The following is a 27,465-nucleotide window of genomic DNA, read 5'->3' on the forward strand; positions in this document are numbered from 1 at the left end:
CCACGATTTTGTGGAGTCTCCAGAAATGATTCGGAAGGTTTTCTTCCCACCATGTGATGTTCTCTTCATTCTTACCTACACACATGTGAGATCCATAAAAAAGCCGTCTTATTAAGTGCAATTATCATAAAATCCTTTTAAGTGAGGCAGAAGTCGGGGCGAAATGCTTATTTATCGCTCTCAAACACACATTCTCTCATTATGGTGTGGTTATTTCTCACTCAAGGTTTAAGAATGAATACGTTCTTTGGTATTTCTAACTTCTTATTACTAGCATGAAGAAACTCTATGTCCTCATAGCTATTTGGACGCTGGTACGCTTTGAAGTTGGAGTAGGTTTTGTGGGTATATCTCTCGTAATCCCTCACGAGACTATAACTCGTCCAATAGGGACACCTAGAGGTTTAAAGGCTTATCGCATATGCTAAATGCAACCGTGTCCTTGGCGATAGAGAGTTGTTGTACTTTATTTTATTTTTGTAGTTTACTCGAGGACTAGCAAAAGGCAAGTGTGGGGGAATTTGATAGGTGCATTATTTGTACTATTTAGGTACTCCGATGTTTTGCTTTCTTGATAGTTTTGTATCATTATGCTTTGATTTGGTTTGTTTTTGAGTTTCTTAGGTATTTAAGGCTATCTTAACCAAAAGGAATAGAAACTCGTTCAAATCCATTATTTCTTTGCATCATCTTGAAGAGAACGAAAAGACGAAGGCAGTGGCGAAAGAATGAGTTCATTCCGACCTCGTACGAAGAAGTTAGAAGCGGTTGAAGCAAGTCAAAGATGTCGCAAAAGTGAGACAACACAGAAATGTTAAAGACAGGCGGCACAATTACTCAGCGCAGCCACCTGCTTGAAGCTATTAAGGGGTTGATTGTTAGGGCATCCCATATCTTCAGTTCAGGCAGTGAATAATGTTACTGTTGCTGTGGTTTATCGAGCTTGGCAGTGACAATGAATTATGAAGCTCAGGTGAGCAAGAGAATGTGAGTTGCTGCCGGAGTGGGATATGATTACCTTTGCAGTGATGCCATGACGTCGAATCCTTGTTAAATTGGTCGAGAAGTTGAAGTTAAGAAAATCAGAGAAACCAATATTCTCTCGGTAATGGAAGATGTTGTTGATGACCATTGTTTACTCGAGCTTGATGTAAAGATGTTAGAATACGGGCATCCAACTCAAAACCGATTGGAAATGAGTGGAGCGGCCCTTCCATATTATATTTTAAGTTCATTATGCGGAAATTAGAGATGTGGGACTATTGTCCTTTCACACCCTCCCTCACGTGTAAGGCCAGTCATTCGGCCTAACACGTGGACCTACGCACGTGTGGGTCATGGGTGTGCAGGTGACATTCGGTCACGGTCCACCCCACGTACAGGTCATACGAGTGACCAGTCATTCGGTCACGGGTGCACATGTGACAATGTCGGTCACGGCCAAAATCGGGCCTGCACCCCGCGTACGGGCCTAGCTCTGATACCATGTAAAAGTCTGCGGGTATCCAACTCAAAACCAATTGGCAAAGAGTCATGTGGGATTATTTGTCCTTTCACAAAAGAGAAGAAGGTTGCTGCTGCCAACCTTGGAAGCTGAGAATCATGGAAGTGTAATGATCAGAATGGCTGCTGCCATGTATGAAGGAAGTAGTAACCATGTCGGGAAGATGGACTGGTGTCTGCTGGGTTAGTTGGTTAAAACAGGGACACGAGGAGCTGATGGGACGATATGGTGTTGTTGCCATTAATGGCCGTAGGAGCTGGTTCAAAAGGAAAGAAGAAATATTGTTAGTCACGAGATTGATTAATGGACAGTGGTGAGTAGTAAATCTCGAGATAGGACAACGGAATGATAATGGCAGCGTCAAGGGAAGCTGATGATGATTGATCACGACTGCCATTCTCGGCAGTTGACGATGATGGTAATGAGTGATTGAAGGGGAACGGAAGTGGCTGTTGGCAATTGATAAAAGAAGCCTGAGTTAGAGTCGAGCTGTGCTATTGCATGATAATCATGGGAGAACACGGAGATGATGTGAGCTTGACAGAGATGATGATTCTCGAGAAAATGGAAGATGGAGTTGGCTGTGATGATTCGATGATGGCAGGATCAAAAAGGTGCAGTCGAGAATGAAGGAATCTGTGGATGTTGGTCGAGTAAGAGAAAATAAAACTCATGAACTTTCAAAAGTCACGGATAGTCTGATAACCGAGGAAGTTAAGATAACTCAGGGAAAATATTTTTCACGGAGTTGGTAGTTAAGAGTTTTCTCGGAGGGCCTGGTGTACGTGAAAATAGTTGGCCAGAGAATTATCACGGAAGTTCTGGTGACCGTGAGTTCTTGCCGTGAAAAGAGAAGGAAATGTGCTGTCAGTTCCAAGGAACTGACAAGCCAGTGACGAGTTTGGGCTGGGATTCTACAGCTCTATGCAAGGGACCAGGCGGCTGTTTAATCTCAGTTTCAAGACCAGCCTTGGACGGGTGATTTTGCCTAGTTTCGGATACCTATAGAAGAGAGATTTCGATGATATCTTTTATCATTCGTTTTTACACAAAAGGAGAGAAGAAGGAGCTTCGTAGTTAGAGATTTCTCTACAACCTAGGGTTTGCTTTAAATTTCTTCTTTATTATTTTACATGGGTTTTAAAAAATCCATGAGTAACTAAACCTTTTTATATTGATTAGAGATGTAGTTCTAAGTTGGAAAACATGTTATTCAATTGAAGTATTCATTCTTATTCATTCATAATTTGTTAGTATCGTTTATGTTTTACCGTTTATAACTCCATGTATGATTGATTGCTAGTTTGCTTAAGTTGCAAATTAAATGAGCATGCTTTCATATCTATTGCTAAACTAGGGTTTGAGATCCGGAATTTTCAAATAATCCTTGTTAGAAATAGCATAATATAGTTGTTAACGACGGGATGTTGCCGTACAATTATACGTAGAAGCATAACCTAGGTTAAATCCGTCTGGCTCTTGCGCCGGATTTCTTAGAATAACCTCAACTCATAAATATTAATGCTTTCATTGGGTTAAACTTGCGTGGCTCTTGCGTCAAGTTATCTGGTGGAAAGGATTCAAAGAATGTCTCTTGCGCCTTTGATGATAATAGGAGTTTTGCCGGAGTAAGCCTGCGATAGGATGCTATAGGGTTATTGATATCGATAGAAAATGAATGTTGAGATTGATTCAGTTAATAACATGTTGGAAGATGGAAGATGAAAACTCTAACCAGTACTTTTTGTCTCTGATATTCTATTTTCTTTATTTTTATTTAGTTAAAATCACAAACAAAATCCCCCAGTTTCTATAAGTAATCAAAACAACTTGACAACCCATATCTCCCTGTGAAACGAATCTGTTCTTATAACTATACTCTTATTTATAATTGTGAAGTGAAAGAACTTAAATTATTTTTGTGTCGGCTGACGACCGGCCACATGACCACCCTGTTGTTGACAGAAATGAACAATAGTAGCTAAACATTCTTTAACAGAAGCCATATCCGTAGAAAGAGAACGAACTTCAGTGGACAGGTCCTTAACCGTATCCTCTAAGGTCTGTAATCGATCTTCTTGAGTCTGTAAAACAATAACAACATCCTTCACTGTTGTAGGTTTATCAACGCCTCCAGCCATAACTCCGGGAATCAGGATTACGACGGCTGATACCAATTGTCATGAACTGAATTCCAGATTCACCAACTTTCAGTGCCTTTTCTTCCTCAAACAAGAAAAGAGCCTTAATAAATTTCAATTATTGGTTGAATGGTTTTCTCTCACAACCAATCCGAGAAGATAAACCAAAGAAAGGCTGAATCAACCGTTGGGTGCAAACATCTAACAAAGTAACCTAAACAGAATAAAAAAAATACATTCCTACAATGGGCTTAACAAAAGAAAAGGTCTAATAAGGTTGTGGCCGAGCCAACAAAAGAGAAACACTAGGGGTACATGACAGATGATGACAAAAAATTAAAACATACAAAAATGAATAATATTATGCTGCAAACACTTATTCTCTCCTTGGCTAGAAATTCCAAAATTTCCATTTTAAGACTTTAAAGTACAAAACATACGGGATCCTTACGATCCAATTACGCCATCAATACGTGTGACCGTGTGAGAGATTAAAACAGAGTGGCAGACACAATTCGAACAGTGTTACTTCTAGGAAAAGAAAGAAAGACAAGAAAATGTTCACATGTATAGTGGTTTAGCTGTGTTGAGGTATAAAACCAACTATGAGTTGTTTTCTTTTCTTTGATATAGATTCGACGAATTCTTCAATCATTTCTTTAGGTGTGAGTTCATTATTATAATAATATATACTTCTGCTTTTGAAACCTATCTTATATAATTAACTTAATTATAACTCTTTTGTTTTCTCATAATAATTAGCATCATGGAGAGTAATTGAGTTATCAAAAACATATCTAGCTCTTTTGTTTTTCTTCAAGGTGCAATTCATAAATCTAGGGTGTATCTATTTCTGGATATTCATATCTTTTCAAAAAATCTAACAAGAGTTCATGTCTTGTATCCCTAGACGGAATAAAATCTTGTTTTTACAATATATAATCAACTAGATTCATATATACATGTCTGATTCATCATAGATCTTTACAGGTAAAATTATAGAGCTGGTTAACTTGAACATTGACGTCTTTCAGAAGATAAAATCATCAACTAATTCGTTCCAATGGAGGACTCGTCCATTCAGTGCTTATTAGACATGGTATATTTATCATTTACATCTCTTATAGTTCATATGGCTGTCTCTTTCTACTCGTCTCTAACCGATCGATCTATTTTTTGTTCTTTTTTGTTTGCTCAGGGAATGGAGGATCAAACGTTTATCAACCAATATTTATATATGGACACCACAGATGAGTTCAGTGCACAACATATAGTAGATGCACTTGGAGAGGATTTCACTAGACAATCTTTTTCCTCTAACCAGAGCTTTTCAGTTAACCTAGCATATGTGGAAACTCCTACCGACCAGAGATCTGAAAAGCAACTCAAAACTACTGATAGTTGGAATTCATATAGGACTTCTACCGATCAAAATAATCATCTTATATCAACTCCTCTAAACTTTATTTCTTTCAGTAGAAATGGTCAGAGCTCGCCAATGGATTCTCTCCAAGCATTGCAGGTGTGTGGAAACGTAGTTGGTGATCATGTGAACCCTAGAGAAGAGGTGGTTTCTCCTGGAAACAAAAAAATGATGTTCCCATCTGATGTTTCTTACTTGAACGTCGTGAACTCTGCATCCAAAGGAAACCAGCACGGGAAAAAGAGTACTGTTGCTGCTATGATAAATAACCAACAGTCTTGTACTAAAGATCATGTAATGGCGGAGAGGAAGAGAAGACAGAAGCTTAACCAGAGGTTTATTGCTTTATCTGCTGTAGTTCCAGGCTTGAAAAAGGTAAAATAGCTTTCGGCACAGTCATGAATTACCTCTTAAATATTACTTCCTTGTCTGGTTTTGAATCATACAATATGGCTGATTTATGTATGAATTTGTACAAAAACTGTTCAACCCACTCATTATCTTGAGTAACTATAAGATTAATCTTGGGAGGCATAAGTGAGCATATATGAATTGCTTATCGGTCAACTTCATGTAAATATAATTTCCTGTTAACACCTAGCTAGATGTGACCGTGTTATTGGACCGTGATAAGTACTGTTAGCTGGCTAGAATACGCAGTCATGCGCGCATGATGTGAATTTTTGTTCAACATCCATAGTTAATATATGTCTAAATTCGCAGATGGACAAAGCTTCAGTTCTTGGAGATGCTATAAAGTACTTGAAACAGCTTCAAGAAAAAGCGAAAACACTTGAGGAACAGACTACAAAGAAAACAGTAGAATCAGTAATCTTTCTAAAGAAAACTCAAATTTATGCTGATGATAAGAATTCATCTTCCTCAAACGAAAACTCCGTTGCTGGATCCACCTATGATGAGCCACTACCTGAGATAGAAGCAAGAGTTTCGCACAACAATGTTTTGATAAGAATTCACTGTGAAAAACACAACGGAGTGTTTGCTAAAGTACTTTCACAGATTGAGAAACTTCATCTATCTGTTATCAATTCAAATGCCATCCCTTTCGACGATTCATCTCTTGCTATAACCATAGCAGCACAGGTAATAGTCTGCTCTTCTTCTTTAATTTTTAGACACTTCAATATGTATGTTGGCATGTTGCGTAATTGCATTCATATATATAGTTCATGGCTACGTTATAACCCAGTCTTATTTCTTGCAGATGAATGCTGAATATAGCATGACAGTGAAGGATCTTGTTAAGAGCCTGCGGTCAGTTGTTTAAGAGATCAATATGTGAAAGCAACGAAGAATTAGTATCAGACTCTAGTTTAGTTTCTGTTCATGTCAACGTTACGTAGAAATATCTCATCACTACTTTTTTGGCGTCCTCTCTTGATGATATCGCATTATCTTCAAAAGGCTAGCCTTCCTGTAATTAGATCCTCATCTCCTCTCTTCTAAGCCCCATACATGTGATATCCACCGTTCTATCTCCCAACACCTTCATATGGAACCGGTGCTTCTAGCTTTGCCTGTCAGGCCTTAGTTTTTTCATGCATGAGGGTTTTTCTTTACAATGTTTTTGTGTGGTTGTATATGATTTACATACTAACCATGTTTCATCACCTTCCTGTTCTTAAAACAAACCCTTAATGGCTTGTAGCATCTTTCTGTGAGTTTGGAATCTTCCGATTTTTTCAAACAAGTAGGGTCTCTTTCACTATGTATCGCGTTTATTGCTTACAGAAAAAACAAAACTGCTTACAGCAAAAAAAACAAAAGAAAATAGGCTGAATTAGTTTTAGATGCTTGCTAGATTTTGTTGTTGAAGTTAATTTGTGTTTGCTCTGTGATGTAATCAATAGTAATAAAAGGAAAAAGAAAAAAATGTTGTTGATCGTTAATTCGAGCTTGAGTCATTCATAACCTCACCCAGTAACTGTACCATTCACATCGGTCATTAAGCTTAATTATAGCTGCCTTTAACAATGAAGCCTTGTTACTCAAAATTCATAAATCCACCAAATTTGCAGCCGTCTGATACACCCAAAATATGTATGCTTTTGCAGCATAACAACTAGGGGGCATGTGTCACTGTCTCTCAAAAAATGTCGTGTTCTAATCATCTCAAACGTAACATATAGAAAAACAGATACCGAAGATATATTGAGATGACTACTCATGTGAGCACAAAATGTGTTTACATGTTGAATTTTATTAGGGTTAGAGTTAGGAGGTTAATTAATAGCTAACTATAATCTTTTAATTTAGAGTTTATTAGCAAGTATAAAACTGCAATAATCAGAATCCCCACAAAAGATTGTGATCTTTTCTCCAGATTAATATATTATTGCTGATGTTCACATATTTTTTGCAATTAAAATCAACAAACTAAGATTATCAATATTTTTAAAAGAAATAAACTATTAATAAGATTGTCAGATTGTTTCCATCTCTATCTTGTTAATACAGTAACGAAGTTATTATAATAACAACAACTAGTTAAACTAATGATTATGCCTCATTCTTCTGAAATCTTGACCATATCCCGATTAGACAGACTTGCAATATGCAGTATCAAAAACAGTTCCTGCATTATTAATTAGGCTGTTCCGCCGTATGTTTAAACTCCGCGGCGGGAAATACTTCCTGCAACATTATCATTTTCCGGCGAGTGATTATGCAGCCTTACATAATAATCGATATTTTATGGTTCCTTTGTATCTCCTCCAATCCGCCATACTTTTTCTATGCCGCTCATCAAGGAAAACATCTTCGTAGTTTCAGAATTAGTGTTAACTACTTCTCTCAAGAATAACACCCAATCCGAAGAACAAATGACTTATACGGTAACGGAGGTGTAAAGTGTGCTCAATCGGCACATTTATGCCGATGCTAGACGTACCGAGATTTTAACCCAAAAAATATCCCCATACAGAGAGCCCCTGGATCCAGCCGGAGAAAAATAGGGGTTGGTTTGGACCAACCATGTTTGTATCGGTCGGGAGATTTATGGGGTTCACAGTCTCGGTAAAGCATTCTTTATTGACAAAATAATTATAAAGGACTAAAAAAGTACAGGAAATGATATGCCACCAAACATTATTTTTTTTCGCATAGAAAGATCTTTGGATTTAAATCAAAGTCGCATGTGAAAGCCGAAAACATGGACATGTTACGCGGAGGTATGTTGTTGAGTTCAAGGTCCAGCTAGTTATTGCGATCCTACCGATTTATTGGATTTGTGTGGAATAAATATCACAAAATTGGTTAAAAAGATCAAAATCAACATTTCCTGGATGAAAAAGACATGTAAAAATTTGATAATGTTTAAATGGTCGAGAATGTAAAAATAGTCAGGATGTAAACAATTTTATCCTATCCATTTTCAGATATTTTTTCTTATTTTTAATTTACATCAGGATGCATACAGTTTCGTTTTTTTTTAACTTTAAGCCAGGATGAATCCAGTTTCATTCTTGCTATTTTTTTGTGTCTATTTCACCCATACTAATTTTTACTCATCCATTAAAACCATGTTTTAAAAATATTTGGATAAATAACCCATTTTCCGAATAAAAATGGACATAACTCTGGAGGTGCAAACAGTATTCTTGGAGGTCTTTGATAGATTAAAGCCCGGAAGAAAGCTATGACTTACGAGGACAACTAATATCTTAAAATTAGTGGTAAATATATAACAAATTATTGCTTTAGTAGTGAGTGGGTGGGCGTGACTGAGGAAGAAGGAAGCTAATTCTTTTTTTTTTTTTTTTGATCAGACAGCAATGGGAAGCTCAAATGTTCCTTTTTGCATGGATGTAGTATTGTTGGTACTTTCTACCGGGAAAAGACTTTGGTTTGGTTTGGTTTGATTTGGTTGGTAATATTGTTGTTGGGATAAGTAATACATCTAGTAATTGGCAAGTAAATGTGACCACCTCATAAGTCATAATGAAACTATAAAATTTCCTTCTGACCTTAATGGTTAACATTTTTGTTTAAAAATGTTCTCAACGTACTCTTCAATAGCGATTGCTTTCTGAAAGAGAACTGCATTTACAACAATCGATTAACACCTGACAAGTCATCACCTAAAGCGAGAGGAAGACAGTGTTGCATCTGTAATAATAAAATTCAAAGAAAATGTTGTAAAATAAATTTCTGGAAAGCTTATAAGAAACACTCAGATGAACGCAAACAGAGGACAGAGTCACGTGTTCAACACGCTGTCCTTAATATGATAGTTGACCGGTACGCCTCAAGAATGAGTGATGCTTATACCTTGTGGTCAAGTCATATCCAGGATAAAACTGCCCGATGCAAACACTGTTAGCACTACAGTACTTTCCCACTCTTACGAACTCAACAGCAATGGCACAGAAAGAAAGTAAAAACCACACAGAGGGAGAAAGACGAAAAGAAGAGGATAGTATCTCTTCTGGACACAAGTTGGAATGAAAAGTTCGAGTCCCTTTTATAGGTAGAAATGAGAGAGGCGCAACAATGACAATTGATTCTCAAATCAATTCCCTGCATGAAGCTAATTAAATTGAAACGGAATTAAAACAACCAATTTAATTTAATTTTTAAATCAAAATAAAATTCAAAACGAAAAGAATATTTATGTCAATTAAACCCATTGTTACTACATAAGAGTTTTTTGGTAAGCAAAATATATTGCGCCTGGTCAGACGCCCCCCCACATTAATACAAAATTTAAATTGATTTTCAAAACGTTTTAGGAAATAATTCAAAGGAATTATGTCCAAAAAGGTCCGTCTTGGTTGACCAATCAACGGTGGAAGCACGAGCCCGAGCCCTAAGCCCAAACCTTAGTGAAGACAAAAATATTTTGTCATACCCATCCCACCCACATTGTTTTACTAACTATTCATAAAGGAATAGCTATATAGTGGAACTCCTTTTTAGTTATACCCAATGTGGGACTAAAGGTTCTATTTCATTCACTCATAAGAAAATGAGTAAGTGTTCTTAGAGACCCAAAGGTCCTAAGTTCCATTCTCACCAAGACCATAAAACCAAAACAATAAACTCATTTTCTCCAACAGATAGTGTACTGCCAAATCACTAATTGCTAGTGCGAGACAACTTCAAGATATGGTTTTAATTATCTAAAATAACCGTCTTTTTATTCGAAAATGATTAACTGACCGCAGATTGGGATCCGTGGCCTATCCCGCCTCTCACACTGAGACGGGACCCATACTAATAATGACCCCCTATTGATCCGTGGTTTGGGGGTGGGGAGAGTTTTCTGTAAGGGTCGGGACAACCCTGAGTAGCTCTATCATCTCCGCTTTTTAATCGCTTCCCTTCTGTCAACGGAAGCCTTTATAAATTTTGAAGATTTTTCAAAGTTATCATGAAACTAGTAAGTTGTAACAGACAACACAACTGCTGGCTTTTTGGCTGGCTGGCTGGGGATGGGGTTTGGAGAAACGCTCCTACCTGTGCATACCTATATGGTAACTAAGAACACCAAGTGTGAAGTGACGTTTCCAAATTTAAGAATCTCTATCTCAGATTAAGTTCCCAAATTTTGTATTTTGATTCATCATGCACCGTCCGACAACATCGCACGTACACAATCCCAACATGACGAGACAAACAAGCTACACGTTAGGTATGCATCAACCTAATATTGAGGGTTGGCAAGAATAAACTAAAGAAAATTGATTAGGATTATTAATGGATACTCTCTGTCTCTAACAACTTCAGGTTTGTGATAAGTATAAGTATTCTTTGGTATTACAAAATACGTAATTAATATTTGAAGTATCTTCTAGTAGATACAAATCTAATACTACAAAATTGAACAGATTTATGTATATCTTTAGTTCAAAGATAGTTGGAGCACCTATCGGTTTCTTTTCTGTGTATAAAAATAATGTAGAAGTTGATCATATAACAAGATAACAAATAAATAATGAGAACTATCTATCAGCCACTAATTAGTGTTGGAAAAAATGGGTTTCACAAAGGATGAATGACACAGAGAAGAAAGTGTTGCACTCCAAAACTTTCAAGGCTTGTATAAATTTCTTTTAGACAAATATTTCTACCCTCCCAATAACAATTGGCGATTATAACAGGTATGCGAAATATTGCCTTCAGGATACAATGAAAGCCCTGCAACGAAAACTGAATTCAAGGTTTGTACCCCTTGATTCAATCAAGAACACACAAAGAGATTTCTGATTTCTGATGATGCTTTTTGAAACAGAGAAAACAGATTGATTTTTCTTATCTATTAAACGAAACTGGGAGAAGCTATTTATAAAGGGTTTTGCACCTGTTGGGAATAGGTTTTTTATTCGCCAACAGGTTTCTATTCACGAAACGTCAGGTTCCTTCAGTTCAAAAAATTCTTCCGGGGGCGTTGCCCCCCAGGACCCCCCTTTGGTTAGCGGCGTTGAAAATATTCCAACAATTAGTTCTTGGATAATATGGATCTAACCACTAATTAGTTCTATTCCGTGTGGCCTTTGTTTTGTGATTTTCATTATGATTTCTAGTTCATAAAGGCAAACCTGTACTTGTGACATGGATTCATAATCCTCTATTGCATACCATACTGTAATGTGTTTTGCCGCTTGCACCTCAGATATCATTTATCTTATAAATTAGAAGGACTAGTTGGTCACCCGTGCTACGTACGGGTCTGGTTTTCGGTTGTCTAATATTTGATCATTTTTTAACTTCATTTCAATGCAAATAAATAAGAGGATATTATTGAAAAACTAATAGAATGTAGTATAATTGCTTCAAACAAAAAGAAAAAAATAGTGTAATAGAATTTTTCCTAAAATAAAGGTTTACACGTTTTTACGCGAAATTAAAAAAAAAAAAGAAACTAAAAATTTACCATAATAATGCTTCATATGATATTTAAGTCTCATGTTTTATAATTCCTAGAATTCAATATGAATTTGTAGTCTAATGGACTATTTAAAATTAAACTCATATTATGTTTTAAGTTTATATATGATTTCAGAGTAGGGACAAAATCACGAAATTCTTGGAAAAATATGGAAACCTTTATGTGATATTGGACTCGCAGGAAACCTTAGACATCTTCAAAGCATATGGTATTTATTCAAGTTTCATAAATTGATTAAGAGTGTTATCGCACCAATCTTTCATTGAATTGACGTTCTTTAAATTTCTAAAGCTCATGCATTTATTTTATATACTCTCATCTCTATTGGTCTGCTCAATTATTTATTTATTTTTTATTTCATCAGCCAAAGCGTTATCGAAATTATGATACATTATATCTCTAAAAAAAATTTGTCCAATTACTTGATTTTTTAAATTTTAATTAATCTCAATTAAGTCATGTGACTGTGTTGAGTATTTTTTTAAGGTAAAATAATCGGGAGCAATGAGCTTTTTCGGTTGTTTAATGGTTTTCTCTTGATTTTTGTTTTATCTCCCCTGCCTAAAAATGGTTTCTACATGGAAGTCATCAAACTAAGAATAAATTGGAATTTAAATAATATAGAGACAATAAAATCACAAATACAAAACAGAAGGGATTTTTGAGCTTTGGACGGTCGGATAACATTTTGAGAGACAAACGTTGCATCCGACCATCCAAATTTCATCCTAATCAACGACATCCGACGATCCTAAGGTTTGTAAGCTGTCTCATTATCAATTTACATTTATCGGATTTCATCCCTAGGACCATTCTTTATGCTAAAAATGTAAGTATCAAAAAACTCAAATGCTAATAAAGTCCTTATAATAAAATATACAACCACACAATTTTTTTTCTTTAACATCGGGACTTGTAAACATGATTTACCAGTTTTACAGACACCTACTACAACTACACGAGCATTCGATTTAAACATTTTATTCTCCATATACAAATAAAGCGCGCAAAAAATCTTTGAAATCAACAATCCCAATTAGTAAGATCCACAAAATAGAATTAAAGTAAATCATATTTCATGGTCATTGAAGAGCTGTGCGGAAAAACTCATATAACCATTGTAAATCATATGGATAATAACCTGTATGAATCATAAGATGAAAAATAATGATGCATGTGAGATGACAATTAGCGAGGATAATAAGAAGACAATAAGCTACATCGAAATTATTAACTGTTAAGGCACAAAAAAATAGGAGTTCTAAGATGAAAATTGTTACAAAAATATAAATGTTGTAAGATGAAAAAATTCTCAATATAAAAGTTATTATGGTTTAGTGTACATCTTCGACACTAAAATAATTCATTGGTACAAATCATCCGGATTTAAATAATTCTTTTGCACAAATCATCTAACGTCTTATACAACTAATGTGATTGGTATAATATGAAACTTTAAGAACTACATCACTGAAAATTACTAAATAAAATAAATCATCAGAAACTCTTAGTTTCAAAGTCTACATGTTCAGTTAAAGCTACCAAGATACACCATAACGTCAACCAATTAATTATAGCATGTTCTCCGCTTTGAAATGTAAAATTTGAACAATTTTATAGTTTTACTTTTCCCTGAGTTTTAGCTTGTGATTGTAATGGTAATTTTAGGGTAGTTCCTTTGGTACCAAATATATTTTTTTTACCAAGCCACGTGGATGGACAAACGTGAAAATCAAAGCAAAATGAAGGCTTTCTAGGGTCCAACTGTTTTTTTTATATAATATATTTTATAGGATAAAGTTAAAATATAAAATATTATATTTATTTGAGATAAAACATGATAAAGTGAGTAAAGAAGTTGTAAAATAATTTTTGGAAAATCTAAATTATACTGGGCAATGGTGGAAGAGCCACGGGTGGTCGTAGAAGACCCTCCCTCCGATTTTGTTCATATACGTAAATTTAGTTGGTCCGCGTGGTTTTAAATGAAACGCGCTTCTTGTCAAATACAAAGTGAGAACCAAATGAGAACAAAATATAGAAATAACTATGAAGTTCCGCCAGGTACTAAAGAAGGTCAGTTAAATCTAGAGCTAAATTACCGTGGTTTTTCCCTATATTGTTCTATCTTGTTAGAATGTGGGGTTGATATACATTTGTTTAAAGAGTGAATTCTAGTCGATCCCTGTAACTCTTCGATGAGTTGTTGATGGGATGTTATTGTCAATGAAGGGTACTGAAAACTCCTATTTCCGCTTCTGCCATCACCATAAGGAGTTGTATAACTGAATTTGGCTAGGATATACGTGTCTCATCACATAGGCATGTGGGGCAGCAAATATTAAACAGATAAATACTTACTAAATTCAGAGAACGTGTAATCCTCCAATTCGTGTGGCTTTTGGTAACTCGTTGTTGCGACTGATGCCGATATGTAAACTAATACTCTTATAGAGTCTCAGATCAACTATTAAACACATTAAACACAAAGAGGTTTACCAAATTAAAGAAGCAGGAAAATACTTAAGTTCTGAACCACGAATGTCTGACACACTTATATAGCTTGCCATTAAACAATACCGTTGTAACCTAGCAGGAAGTCAAAGAGTTGGTGGTGTTAAATAAGTAGAAAACAATAGAAAAGTAATAGCATCACGTCCACAATGTAGCATATTATGATATCCGAGAGAAATGGAAAATAAAAAGTACGCCTATAATTAAGTAATTAAGTAATTTTGGTGATCAGGTACGGTAAGCAAAATGATACAATAACATCGTGCAAAACTGCAAATAAATAACCTGCAAGCAGAAAGTAGAAGAATCATGATTTTTAATAGTATCTACGTTGACTTTGAGAACGAAAAAATAAAATCTAGGAAAACCATAGGGAAGTAACAAATATTAATATGAAAAAAGAATCTCTTACCTTATCGGTTCACAAGAAGAAACAAACAACGACTAAATCGTTTCCTAATATTGATAGATCACACAATAGTAAAAACAACAAAAATGTGTCGGAACAACAAAATGCATACCACCGTAAAACAAAACTCATCACCTCATTTTTATACGGCATCATTGATTTAATTATCGGCACTAAAGCCTAAAGCAAATGGAAGCACAACCAACATCTGCAAACCAAAACCAAACAACATTATAAAGATCGGATATTAACTACTGATAGTATTAACAATAATAAGAATACGATTCAAAAAAACAAGAAGAAAAAAACCCTAACCGGGAAAAAACTCACCGCTGAAACAACATGACCACAATGTTACTGGAGCACTTTATATAGATGGCATGAGCACGAATTTCCAGAAGAACAAAACCGCGAAATAGGTAACAAATATTTTTTTAAGGAATAAAATCGTGATATCCATCAAAATCTTTAAAATTTGGATATTTTTGTTATCTCCACATCATCATAATTACATTTTAGAATAAAAAATCTAGGGCATATCCAGATATAACAATATTTGAAATCCACCTTTTTATTTTTATCAAATATAATAACTCCATAAATGGGAGTATCTACCTTACTTATCAATTTTCTTTATTTTATATTTATTTTGTTTTAATTATGGTATAAACAATATTAAGAAAAGTAACATGAAAATAATTTTACTAATTCGGAAATATTGCTCGGGTTTTGTTTTGTATGAGCCCGTTTTTTGTTTGCTGGACTTTTTGTATGTTAATCGATATTTGCTTCCATTTTTCTGTTTCAAATTCTAACGATTGCATAATTTTTTTATTTTTTTGTCAAACAGGATCAATAATAATGCCATTCGCAAGAGAGACATATCGTCCGATTGAAAGGTTAGTACCCACGATCAATTTAATCATTTTTTTAAGTTTTTCATCATCGGAAGTGTAATAATCGGGATTAACTTATTCGTTAGTTTCAATTTGATTTTAACTGATAGAACGAAGTTGTAATTAGGAAAAAAGAAAATCGAAGAATTGTAACAGGACATTGGACATATCATTTTTATTATTTTTTTTTAAATTTCTGATGCGATTGATTGCCTGATTACTTTTATGATTAATGCATGATTAATTTAGTTCTTAGGCGAAACCGTGAATGCATGACTTAATTATTTTTGGTAATATTTTATTCTTTGGAATAAATTTTTATTGGCAACAAAAAAAATTGTTTCCAAAAAAAAAGATTACGTGGGGCTGTTACACTTTTTCTGTTTGTACACGCGTGAAAAACTTCTTTTTTAAAAATTTGGTTGGGCCAGAATCAACCAGAAGCTTTGATTAACCACAGCGCTCGGAAAAATTCTGTTTTTATATAAAGAATTAGTGATTCAAGTGTTTCATCAGGTGGACGTGTCGGAGAGATTATGGGGCATGACTAGAAATCAGGTGGGCTCTGCCCGCGCAGGTTCGAATCCTGCCGTTCACGACCATCTTTTGTTTTTTGTTCTTTGTCTCTGCAAGTTTAGATTAAAAGAACGAAAGAATCCAAGAGTATTGAGATTGTTCTTTTTACAATTCTGAATGAGTTAGTTAAAAAAAATACTATAATGCAGAAGTCCAACTTTCCTTAGATAGATAACTGAGATTTCCCTTGGACTCACGCAAATGAAGCTGATTGATGATGCAAACATAACCTTTTTAGATTACCAGATTATTACCTAAAATCTAAGTGTATCACTCATTTTTTCCAAGAATCATCACATGACATGCTTACAAAATTGTGGAATGACCAGACATTACAAGGGGAAATTTTTTGATGTGGGAGAATATTGGATGTGGGCGTGTGGGACTAATGAGGTGCTGCCACTTGTATACTTTTTTAACCGTTTTTTACCAAATAAGTATCAGTCTTTCTACTCCAACTATACCCTTCCCAAAATCTCTCTACTCAATTAAGAGAATAATACATTTCCTAAATTAATGTGAATGTAGTTTTCTAATCAATAAAAAGTCTTGCATCCTTAATTAACGTTGACTACTTACAAGCTAAAAGTAAGAAAATAAAGAACAAGATTTTATTCGGTTGTAGCTTTTTTTGTGTGTGTTTACAGAATGGGAGAGCAACACGGGATATCTTTTGAGGCCTTTGTTCACCCCATTGTGTCACAGGCGGTGACGACGAACGTGCTGACTGAGAGCGTTTACGGCTGCTAGTTCCAATAACAGCATTGAGCTTATTCATACTTTGGAGGTATCCTAATCATCAGGACCACTTATTGCTCGATGGACATTGGGTATTAGCTTGGGTGTGAAACAAGAAACTTATAAACAAGAGTCTGCTATAAATTTAAATAAAAACAAGTGATATAAAATGACATCGTCCCATCGAGCATAACAATGTGTAAAAAAAAAAGAGTTTGATATCCACCACGTAATAAAGTGAATAGAAAGCATCTCCATGAATAACGTTATGAAAAAAATATAGATGAATGGAAGTAGCAATCAAATGTAAAAAATGCTGTAAATTTTTGGAAACAACTAATCATTTTTTGTTCTTAGTCATTTTTCCTTTTTTCCCCTTCTTTCCCCTTTTCCCCACCTCCATAGGATCTTTATGTCTAGCAGAAGACTCCCCTATTGTTTTCTTTCGAATGAGATCTTTTAGTGTTGTGTTCCCCTGTGGAAGATCTTCATCGCTTATTTCAAGCAAATTCTTTTCGCGATCAACTCCAACGTTATTAGGCTGGGCTGTCGAAAGAGATTTTGTCTCTTCAAGAACCCGCAACAACGCCTGTTTTACAAATATACTTGCTTCCTCATTTATACAACCTTTTGTAGTTACAGATAACGCTAAGTGTGACAACTCACTATAACGTGCTGATAAAGATGGATCACAATCAACCATTAAACTATTTCCTTGAGAATCAATAACTATACTATTTGATGCATCTTTCGTCCACCTTTTCAAGTAGTATTCTGATGGAAGATCGGAAATCTTCAAATGGCGCAGTACTTTCAAAATATGTGCACATAGTATGCCAAAGAACTCAAACTTTTTGCAGCTACACTGGAATGTAAGGGTAGAGGAAGTGATACGTACCGTGCGAGGTGCTCGTTTTCCAATATAGGATGATACTTTGTATATGCTAGTTGTTCCATCATCACTATCAAGTTTGAATTCAAGGTCAATGAGCCTCTTAACTTTCATCTGGAATTCATTGAAAATATTACTAGTATATATTTTAGATGATTTTTCTTCTACTTCCCATACTGACGTCAAGTTTGGCTTCGTTGCCATAGATTTGTAATCTGCTTTTTTGGCTTTTTCGCGCCAAGCAGCAACTGCTTTACCAAATTGACCCACAAACTCTCGAAGAATTTGTTTCTTCTTGAAATATTTTTTGAAGTAATTGTTTATGCTCTCACTTCTTTGAGTGGTTGTCATACCAGCGCAAAAATGCTCTCTGCCATATACTTGTGCCCATTTTTCACGTAACTTGAATAACTTGTTCAACCATTTGTTATCCTTTAACTCATATTTTTCAAGTAGTTGTTCCCAGCTTGATAGAAACTCATATTCAGTATCATAATCATAAATACATTTTCTAAAATCACTTAAAAATGATTCATGAATGCCAAAAATATGTGATAAGTGTTTCGCAGCATTTTGGAAAATATGCCATAAGCAGAGACGATGATGAGCATTAGGGAATACCTGTTTAATTGCGTTGGAAATCTGGATGGCCTGATCAGTCAATATAGTTTTCATCTCTTTTCCTTCCATTACTGTGAGGAATGTTTCAAACAACCATACGAATGAACGTGTACTCTCATCCTTTAATAAAGCACTTCCAAATAGTATAGTCTGACCATGATTGTTCACCCCAACGATTGGTGCAAATGGCAAGTCATAACCATTGGTTTTGAATGTAGTGTCAAAACACACAACATCTCCAAATGCACTATAATCTATCCTAGATTTTGCATCGCACCAGAAAATATTCATAATACGGTCTTCTTCGTCAGGTTGAATAGTGTAAAAAAAAGACTTATTTTCTTTTTGCTTCGCTTGGAAGTAGTCTAAAAGAAGTTGTGCATCTCCCGCTTTCATCTATTCAATGCGTTTTCCTTGCACCAAATTATTACAGTCTTCTTGAGTAAAATTAAGATTTTGTGGCCCTCCTGCTTCTTCGCTCATATATGAGAAAATCCTAGTTGCTCCAAATCCGCTGGAAATCATATTGTTTATTAAAGTAGCTTGAGAAGGTAGTATCTTTCTTTGTGATCGCAACAAATGCACCTTATCTGAAGATGCAAGCTCATGGTTATGATCGTCCAGAAATTCCACAACATAATAGTTTTCATTGTCATTGATTTTAATTTGCATTCTTGCCATACAACCTGTTCTCGTCACTCCCCGAGGTTTAGTTGGTGTTCCTCTTGTATATTTTTCCCGCTGGCCTTCACATGAGCAACAAAATGTCCTTCCAATAATTTTTTTGTCTACTTTTCTTTTCGAAGCCCAATGTTTCCTCACGCTAAAACCGACACTTCTTGCATAAACATTATAAAATTCATATGCATCATCTTCCGACTTAAATATTTTCCCAATCATAGTGATATCATCTCCCGTAGCCTCCTCAATAACAGTAACGTCTTCGGGATTAGTCCGAACAACCACATCATAGCCATTTTCTGTCACCATAACTTCGCTTGGACAACCAATTTCATTCGAATCAACTGAATAATGCTTCTCTTGCGCTCCATCCCGAACAACCTCATCTAGATAACTAGATTCATTCAAATCAAATGGATACAACTTCTCTTGCTCTCCCATTCTGTAAACACACACAAAAAAAGTTACAACCGAATAAGATCTTGTTCTTTATTTTCTTACTTTTAGCTTGTAAGTAGTCAACGTTAATTAATGATGCAAGACTTTTTATTGATTAAGAAATTACATTCACATTAATTTAGGAAATGTATTATTCTCTTAATTGACTAGAGAGATTTTGGGAAGGGTATAGTTGGAGTAGAAAGACTGATACTTATTTAGTAAAAAAACGGTTAAAAAGTATTCAAGTGGCAGCACCTCATTAGTCCCTCACGCCCACATCCAATATTCTTCCACATCAAAATTTTTCCCACAAGCACTACAAGAACGTATTTGGCTATGTGCAATATTCCTCCCCAAAGTCTTATGGGAATGATGAGAATGTTGCTTCGAAGTCTTCTTGTCGTGGTCGTTGTACCACCATTTTTCTCAAAAGAGTGAGTAGTTCTAAACAAACCGCTTAATCAGACTACACCAAAACCGTATCCCACTATTTATCTCACAAAATTTTTAGTGTGGGTCCGATGGGCCCAGCGAAGGACAATAGGAGTCCTATTATTTGAGTTTTGTTCTGAGTAGCGGTTTTTATGTGGTTCCCTAACACGGTTCGTTTAGAATTTTTGTTCTCAAAAATGTTACTGAGTCAGACACAATTCTCAGTGTAACGTGACGTTGGTTTACAAATTCGCGGTTATGTATCGTATGGAAATTTCAGCATATCTATTTTCTATGAGAAATTTTAGTGATTTATACAATGTTGGACGGTGAAAATTTTGTGTTTACCAAATCGAAAAATGGGTCATTTGTCCAAATATTTTTAAAACATGGTTTTAATGGACGAGTAAAAATTAGTATGGTGAAATGGACACCAAAAAAATAGCAAGAATGAAACTGGATTCATCCTGGCTTAAATTTAAAAAAGAGCGAGGATGAAACTGGATGCATCCTGATGAAAATTAAAAATAAGAAAAAGTATTTGAAAATGGGAAGGATGAAACTATTTACATCCTGGCTATTTTTACATTTTCGTGCATTTGAACAGTATCAAATTTTACATATCTTTTTCACCCAGGAATTGTTGATTTTGGTCTTATTAACCAACTTTGTGTTTACTAAATTCATATCATACGTTGTGTGATTAGATATACGAAAAATAGGTCATTTGTCCAAATATTTTTAAAACACGGTTCTAATGGACGAGTAAAAAATAGTATGGGTGAAATGGACACAAAAAAAATAGCAAGGATGAAACTGGATTCATCCTGGCTTAAACTTAAAAAAATAGCGAGGATTAAACTGGATGCATCCTGTGTAAATTAAAAATAAAAAAAAAATATTTGTAAATGGGCAGGATGAAACTGTTTACATCCTGGTTATTTTTACATTTTTGTCCATTTAAACAGTGAAAATCTAGATCACCCATTAATTATTGATTTTGGTCTTTTTAACCAATTTTGTGCCGGATATATGGCTAACTTTTCAGACATAAAGTAAATTAAGGAAGAGCAACTTGGTCATATCTTTTCATGAAGATTTCAAATGAATGCGGTCAGATATCAAGATCAAGGTAGAATTTTGTTATTTGTATGACCTGGCGATGTGATTAGCGAGTTTGAAAACACTAGAGCAAACTAGGAGGACTTACTTGGCCATCAGTTATTATGCGCACATGGCCCATGATATTATTAATTTAAACACAAATTAATATTAAAGAATTGGAAATAATTTACTCGAGCCATTCGCTACAGTAAGAAAATTTTATTATACTCCAAATCTTAGTATAATATATAGATTATTCGTGGACCACGTTTTATGACTGCTTCATGTCTAACGTATTTTCTGTAAAATTTATATACGTGTATGTGTAAGCTCTAGCTTCAAAGGAGATCCATCCACTCGACTATTTTCTGTAAAATTTATACGCACATAAATAGTTTGACAAAATTATCGCTGGGCCAGCACCCAAATTCACTTGCCTGGTAATATTTCTGGCCAAAGCATAATCTGATGCCAAACTTTGTGCAGCGTCGACCCTAGTTAGTAAGTTCGCGAATTTTTCCGTATCACGAATTTTACCGTCTTATTCGCGTACGTTTGCAACTCCGAACCCAAATCGCGTATTATGTGGCATTCCCGGATTATTCGCGAATCGTTTACGAATTTTACGTATCCCGAATGATACGTCCGCTTAATTCGCCATAAATTCTTTAGCTTTTACTTTTTAAAGACTCCACTTTCTGGGCTTTACTTCCTCCCGAGCATACACGACCGAATATTAGACGTGTTGTAATTTTTATGAAACAAAAACGACTGAAGAGATTTGAAGGTGAAGGTGAGAGAGATCTCAAACTCACTAACCAAGCATCTAAACCACCATATGACGTCATCTTGGATAACTAATGTTGTATATATTATTAATATCATCATATTAAGTTTATTTTTTCTTTAAATAACTCACACATATTCATAAAAATTGGTCTATGACCTTATAAATACAAATTATTTGTTATATATAGATATCGAATTTTCAGAGCCGAACTCACATTTATAAATCGAATTATACACGTACGTATGCCGTTCCGAATTACTGACGAATCACGTCCCGTTGACCAAATTTTGGACCGAATCTGGATTTTACAAAACCGTATAATACTCGTACGTTTGTCGCTCCGTGCGTTTGCCGAATCCCGAATTACTAACTAGGGCGTCGACAACTATATGGTTACTGTCAACAGTCCCCACATACAAAATTTTCCGATTAATTAAATCCAGGTTGTAGTTGACCGTTGACAGATGATGACAAAAATCTGTGGTCTTATGCTGCAAGCACTTATTATTCTCCGTGGCTAGAAATTCCAAATTATTTAATTTTAGACTCTGAAGTAGAAAACACATAAGTGATCCAATCCAATCACGCCATCATTTCGTGTTGAGAATTTAAGAAATAGAGACGGACTTTATTTGAACAGTGGGATCGGAAAGACAAAGACAATGTTCACATGTGTTAGAATTTCAAGTGGTTAAGCTGTTCAGGTATAAAACCAAACTATGAGCTGGTTTTTTTCTTTGATATAGATTTGACGATTTCTTCAATCATCTCCCTTTAGGTATTTCATTATCATAATAATGCTGCTTTTAAATTAAACCTATCTAATTAGGTATTATGTTTTCTCATAATATCTAGCATAATAAAACTATACATGGAGAGTTGAGTTATCGATCTAGCTCTTTTGTTTTCTTCAAGTTGCAATTTATAACTCTTGGGTGTATCTCTTTCTAGATACTGATATCTTGCCACAAACTAGCTTTGTATCCCTGGCTAGAATAAAATCTTGTTCTTACAAGTTACAACTCATCATATACAAATCTTCAACGTATATGGTTCTAGTTCAAAGATCTTACAAGCATTGTAAATCTTTTACAGGCGTTATTAAGATCTGGGGCTGATCAAAATATTATTAATAACTGGTCAACTTGGTTCTACTTTCGATGGAATATTTATCTATCCAGTGCTTATCCGACATGGTATATTTATCATTCATCGTTCTTAGTTCATTTGGCTCACTCTTTGTAATCTTAGTTTCTAAGATCGACGACCATCTTTTTTTTATTTTGTGTAGGGAATGGAGGATCAAGTTTTGATCAACCAATATTCATATATGGACACCATTGATGAGTTAACTGTACAACAAATTGCAGCTGCACTTGGAGGAGATTTCAATAGACAATCTTTCTCTTCGTCCTACCCAGCATATATGGAAACTACTGGTAGTTGGAGCTATCCTATTGATCATACTCGTCAAAACATAACAAGTACTCCTCCTGCTGAGCCTTCTTCTCCGTCCAACTTTCTTTCTTTCGGTAAAAATAGTCAGATCTCGCCTACAAAACCTCCTCAAGTGGCTCAGATCTGTGAAAACGTAGGTTGTCCTATCAACCCTAAAGAAGAGGTGGTTTCTCCCGGAAAGAATAACATGATGCTTCCATCTGATGTTTCTTACATGAACATTAACTCTACATCCAAAGGAAAGTAGCAAGGGCGAAAAAGGACTACTTCTGCTGCTATGGAAGATAACCAAGAGTCTTGTACTAAAGATCATGTGATGGCGGAGAGGAGGCGAAGAAAGAAGCTTAGCCAGAAGTTTATCGCTTTATCTGCCGCTGTTCCAGGCCTGAAATAGGTACTCTAGCTTTTCAGCAAATTCACGAATTTCCTCTATGAAACACTACTTCTTTCTGATTTTTGAACCAAGCATACAATCTGACTGAAAGTTTATTCATTAGCCACAAATTGCTCAGCACACTCGTTGTTCTTAATCAGAAAAAGGTTAACCATAGGGAGCATCATTGAGCATATATGAATTGATCATTATAATATCAAGGGAAACTGAGATATTATCTCGCATTAACTATAGACAACACCAAGTGAAGTATTGGACATATAACTACTACTGAACTCTAGCTAATAAGTATGACTAGCTAGCTAGATCAGCAAATCATGCGTTATTTCAACAATATAACCCATCCATGTCTTATATATCTCGCAGATGGATAAGGCTTCAGTTCTTGGAGATGCTGTAAAGTACATGAAACAGCTTCAAGAGAAAGTGAAGACACTTGAGGAACTAACTACAAAGAAAACAGTGGAATCAGTAATCTTTCTGAAGAAAACTCAAATTTATGCTGATGATAATGAGTCTTCCTCGGAAGAAAACTCCGTCGCTGGATCCACCTGTGATGAGCCACTACCTAAGATCGAAGCAAGAGTTTCTCACAAGAATGTTTTGATAAGAATTCACTGCGAAAGACGTAACGGAGTGTTCGTTAAAATACTTTCACAGATTGAGAAACTTCTAATGGCAACTGTAAGATGAAACTTAGCTTATATAAAGACAACTCTCTTTATTGATGTTTAGAAAATCTCTCAAAACTAAACACAAGCTCTAATCTTGCTCATATGATCAACCACAAATTTGTTGATCATATATATAGAACTATGAATTCCTTTTCCTAGTCCTATTACCTTATTACATGTCTTTCCTTTTCTTAGAACTAGATGACTTCTAATTCCCTTAGGATTACATCAATTTCCTAATCTTGTCCTAACCAACTTGTTAGTGACTTCTATGTTGAAGTTAATCCAACATTCCCCCCCTTAAGCTTCAACTGTGCTTGTGAAAAATCTTGTACGTATGATGGTGCTCTCGTCTCCCATGGCTCGGTGTAGACAAGCTCTGATACCAATTAATGGCAACTGCAAGATGAAACTTAGCTTATATAAAGACAACTCTCTTTATTGATGTTTAGAAAATCTCTCAAAACTAAACACAAGTTCTAATCTTGCTCATATGATCAACCACAACTTTGGTGATCATATATATATAGAACTATGAATTCCTTTTCCTAGTCCTATTACCTTATTACATGTCTTTCCTTTTCTTAGAATTAGATGACTTCTAATTCCCTTAGGATTACATCAATTTCCTAATCTTGTCCTAACCAACTTGTTAGTGACTTCTATGTTGAAGTTAATCCAACAACCTCATCTTTCTATTATCAGTTCAAATGCCATCCCATTTGATGACTCGTCTCTTGCTATAACCATAACGGCACAGGTAACTGGCTAAAGCTTTGATTCCTTAATTTTAGATAGCTTAATATGCATGTTGCATTCATATGGTTCATAACTAGACCATGTTAAAACCCAGTTTTATTTCTTGCAGATGAACGCTGAGTATAGTATGACAGTAAAGGATCTTGTAAAGAGCCTACGGTCTAGTAATCAATATATGAAAACAACGGAGACCTAAGGAAAGATCGAATCAGACTTCAGTTTAGTTCATGTTCATGCCCACGCTCATTGTTTTTTTGGCTTTATCTCTCGGTGGTGTCGCATGATCTTCAAGCGGCTAGCCTTCCTGCTATACGTAGATCCTCCTTTACCATTTCCTTAGCTCATATGTTATGTACCAACCACCATCCACCTTCATATATATGTTGTGGTGCTGCTAGATGTATTGTCTATCAAGACTTAGTTTTTTCATGAGGGTTCTTTTACTCTCTTTTTGCATGGTTGTATACTGTCAACCATCACTATAAGAAAAGCTACGTATAGCTACACTATATATTGCCACCTCTTCATTATACATGTTGCAAAAGAAAAAAATTAGTCAAAGTAGTTCTCTAAATATAACTAAGAAAAACTATAATTTGTTGCTGCAAAATAAAACTGTTGCCACAAAAATGTAGCAGCAATATCAAAAAAGTGTGGCAAAAAAAGTATAATCTTTTGTTGCAGTAATAGGGAGTGGATGTAACAATAGATTTTTTGTTACATAGGTTACCTTTGCACTAGGGGCTTATGCCATAACCATTGAGTGCTAAAATAGATTAAGTTTCTTTTTGTGCATGTTGAATCACCCTCTTGTTCTTAGAAATACTTAATGGCTTCTTGAAGCATCTTTTTGTGTAAGTTTGAATCTTTGGGTTCTTCAAACAGTCTCTTTCCCTCGTCTCTATTGTGAAAACAATGTATCAAGTGGGATCTCATGTCTTTCTCTATCTGTCACGATTAGTGACATAACAAGCCTAATTTGTTTTAGATGTTTCCAATAAGTTTTGTTGGTTCCATAATAAAAGAAATATAAATTTGGTTGTTGAATGTTACATTGTTACTTAGGCATTGGTATATTCGTTACAATTTTGAGGTATCCATCAAATTTGCAGCTACTTCAGAAGTTAAAATTTATAGTGATCTCAGAAGTTGAAAATTTACAGAGATCTCACAAGACGTAATTAAGCAAATGCACAACAACGGATATGGAAATAAAGAGAGGTAGGTATGACACATGTGAGCCCAACTGCGTTTACATGTTTGAAATTGATTAGGGTGAGAGTTGGAGGTTAGCCTAATTAAAAGCTAATTAATTTTTTGAGAGTTTATCAATTACAAATGCAATAATCATAGTCCCTACAAAAGATTGTGATCTTTTCTCAAGAGTAATATATTCTTGATGATGTTCGCATATTGATACTCTAAAGTCTTCATTAACTGGATTTTTATTAATTGAAAATCAACAAATAAACTAAGATTATCATTTTGGAAAGAAACAATTAAACTATTCTACAGATTGGCCACATTGTTTCCATCTCTATCTTGGTAATTAATTATCAAAATAATAAATCTAAACCAACTACGCCTCATTCTTTTGAAATCTTGACAATTTCACGATTAGATAGAAAAAACTAAAAGCAATTTGGAATTGCATACATCACTGTGCAGTCTATGTACATTTGTAGGGTTGCTCCGCTTGTGTACCGTATATCATTCCCATTCATTTTCACAATCTTGCAGAGATCTTCTGTAACATCTTTCATTCTGTTCCATTGCACTTTTCTGTGCTGCATGCTTATCAGGATACTGTATATATAGTCTCTTAATCGTATCAACAATAGTGGAGTAAATTATTGTAAGATCACTTAAACGTTAAACATGGTCCTGTTATATATTCGACTAGAAGTCTTCACAATTAATGCAAGAAGATAATAATTGATGCGAAAGACTAAAGAAGTACATCAACGGATGTATCACCGAACACAGTCTCATTCATATACAAAACTCGTTGGATGTGAATAAAAGTCAGTGTGAAAGCCAAAAACATGGACGTAATGAGCAGAAATTAGCTGTTCAAGAACCAATTATCACAACTTTACCGATTTGTT

General features: G+C 35.1%; 3 protein-coding genes and 1 pseudogene across 3 annotated transcripts; 3 read left to right on the forward strand and 1 right to left on the reverse strand.

Moving 5' to 3' along the window:
• Nucleotides 1–5,135: 5,135 nt before the first annotated feature.
• LOC113285904 (transcription factor NAI1-like) lies at nucleotides 5,136–6,873 on the forward strand. Its single transcript, XM_026534643.1, has 3 exons — nucleotides 5,136–5,443; nucleotides 5,792–6,172; nucleotides 6,294–6,873. Exons 1-3 carry the CDS (start codon nucleotides 5,144–5,146, stop codon nucleotides 6,354–6,356), a joined length of 744 nt encoding a protein of 247 aa, XP_026390428.1. The 5' UTR covers nucleotides 5,136–5,143; the 3' UTR covers nucleotides 6,357–6,873.
• Nucleotides 6,874–17,451: 10,578 nt separating this feature from the next.
• Nucleotides 17,452–19,020, reverse strand: LOC113291115 (protein FAR1-RELATED SEQUENCE 5-like). Its single transcript, XM_026540687.1, has one exon. The coding sequence runs from the start codon at nucleotides 19,018–19,020 to the stop codon at nucleotides 17,452–17,454; it is 1,569 nt and encodes a 522-aa protein (XP_026396472.1).
• A 3,951-nt stretch (nucleotides 19,021–22,971) lies between these two features.
• On the forward strand, nucleotides 22,972–23,777 carry LOC113291116. Its single transcript, XM_026540688.1, has 2 exons — nucleotides 22,972–23,268; nucleotides 23,364–23,777. Exons 1-2 carry the CDS (start codon nucleotides 23,233–23,235, stop codon nucleotides 23,775–23,777), a joined length of 450 nt encoding a protein of 149 aa, XP_026396473.1. The 5' UTR covers nucleotides 22,972–23,232.
• Nucleotides 23,770–25,553, forward strand: LOC113291117 (annotated as a pseudogene).
• The last annotated feature ends 1,912 nt before the right edge of the window (nucleotides 25,554–27,465 follow it).

This window comes from Papaver somniferum, chromosome 6 (assembly GCF_003573695.1).
Source record: "Papaver somniferum cultivar HN1 chromosome 6, ASM357369v1, whole genome shotgun sequence".
In the NCBI taxonomy this organism is placed as follows: Eukaryota; Viridiplantae; Streptophyta; class Magnoliopsida; order Ranunculales; family Papaveraceae; genus Papaver; species Papaver somniferum.

Excerpts from the sequence above, each read along its gene's own strand:
- LOC113285904 (XM_026534643.1), top strand. The coding sequence starts at position 5,144 with ATGGATTCTCTCCAAGCATTGCAGGTGTGTGGAAACGTAGTTGGTGAT. Across the intron at positions 5,444-5,791 it reads TAGTTCCAGGCTTGAAAAAG|ATGGACAAAGCTTCAGTTCT; the intron begins GTAAAATAGCTT and ends CTAAATTCGCAG. Across the intron at positions 6,173-6,293 it reads CTATAACCATAGCAGCACAG|ATGAATGCTGAATATAGCAT; the intron begins GTAATAGTCTGC and ends TATTTCTTGCAG.
- LOC113291115 (XM_026540687.1), bottom strand. The coding sequence starts at position 19,020 with ATGAAAGCGGGAGATGCACAACTTCTTTTAGACTACTTCCAAGCGAAG.
- LOC113291116 (XM_026540688.1), top strand. The coding sequence starts at position 23,233 with ATGGAATATTTATCTATCCAGTGCTTATCCGACATG. Across the intron at positions 23,269-23,363 it reads TCCAGTGCTTATCCGACATG|GGAATGGAGGATCAAGTTTT; the intron begins GTATATTTATCA and ends TATTTTGTGTAG.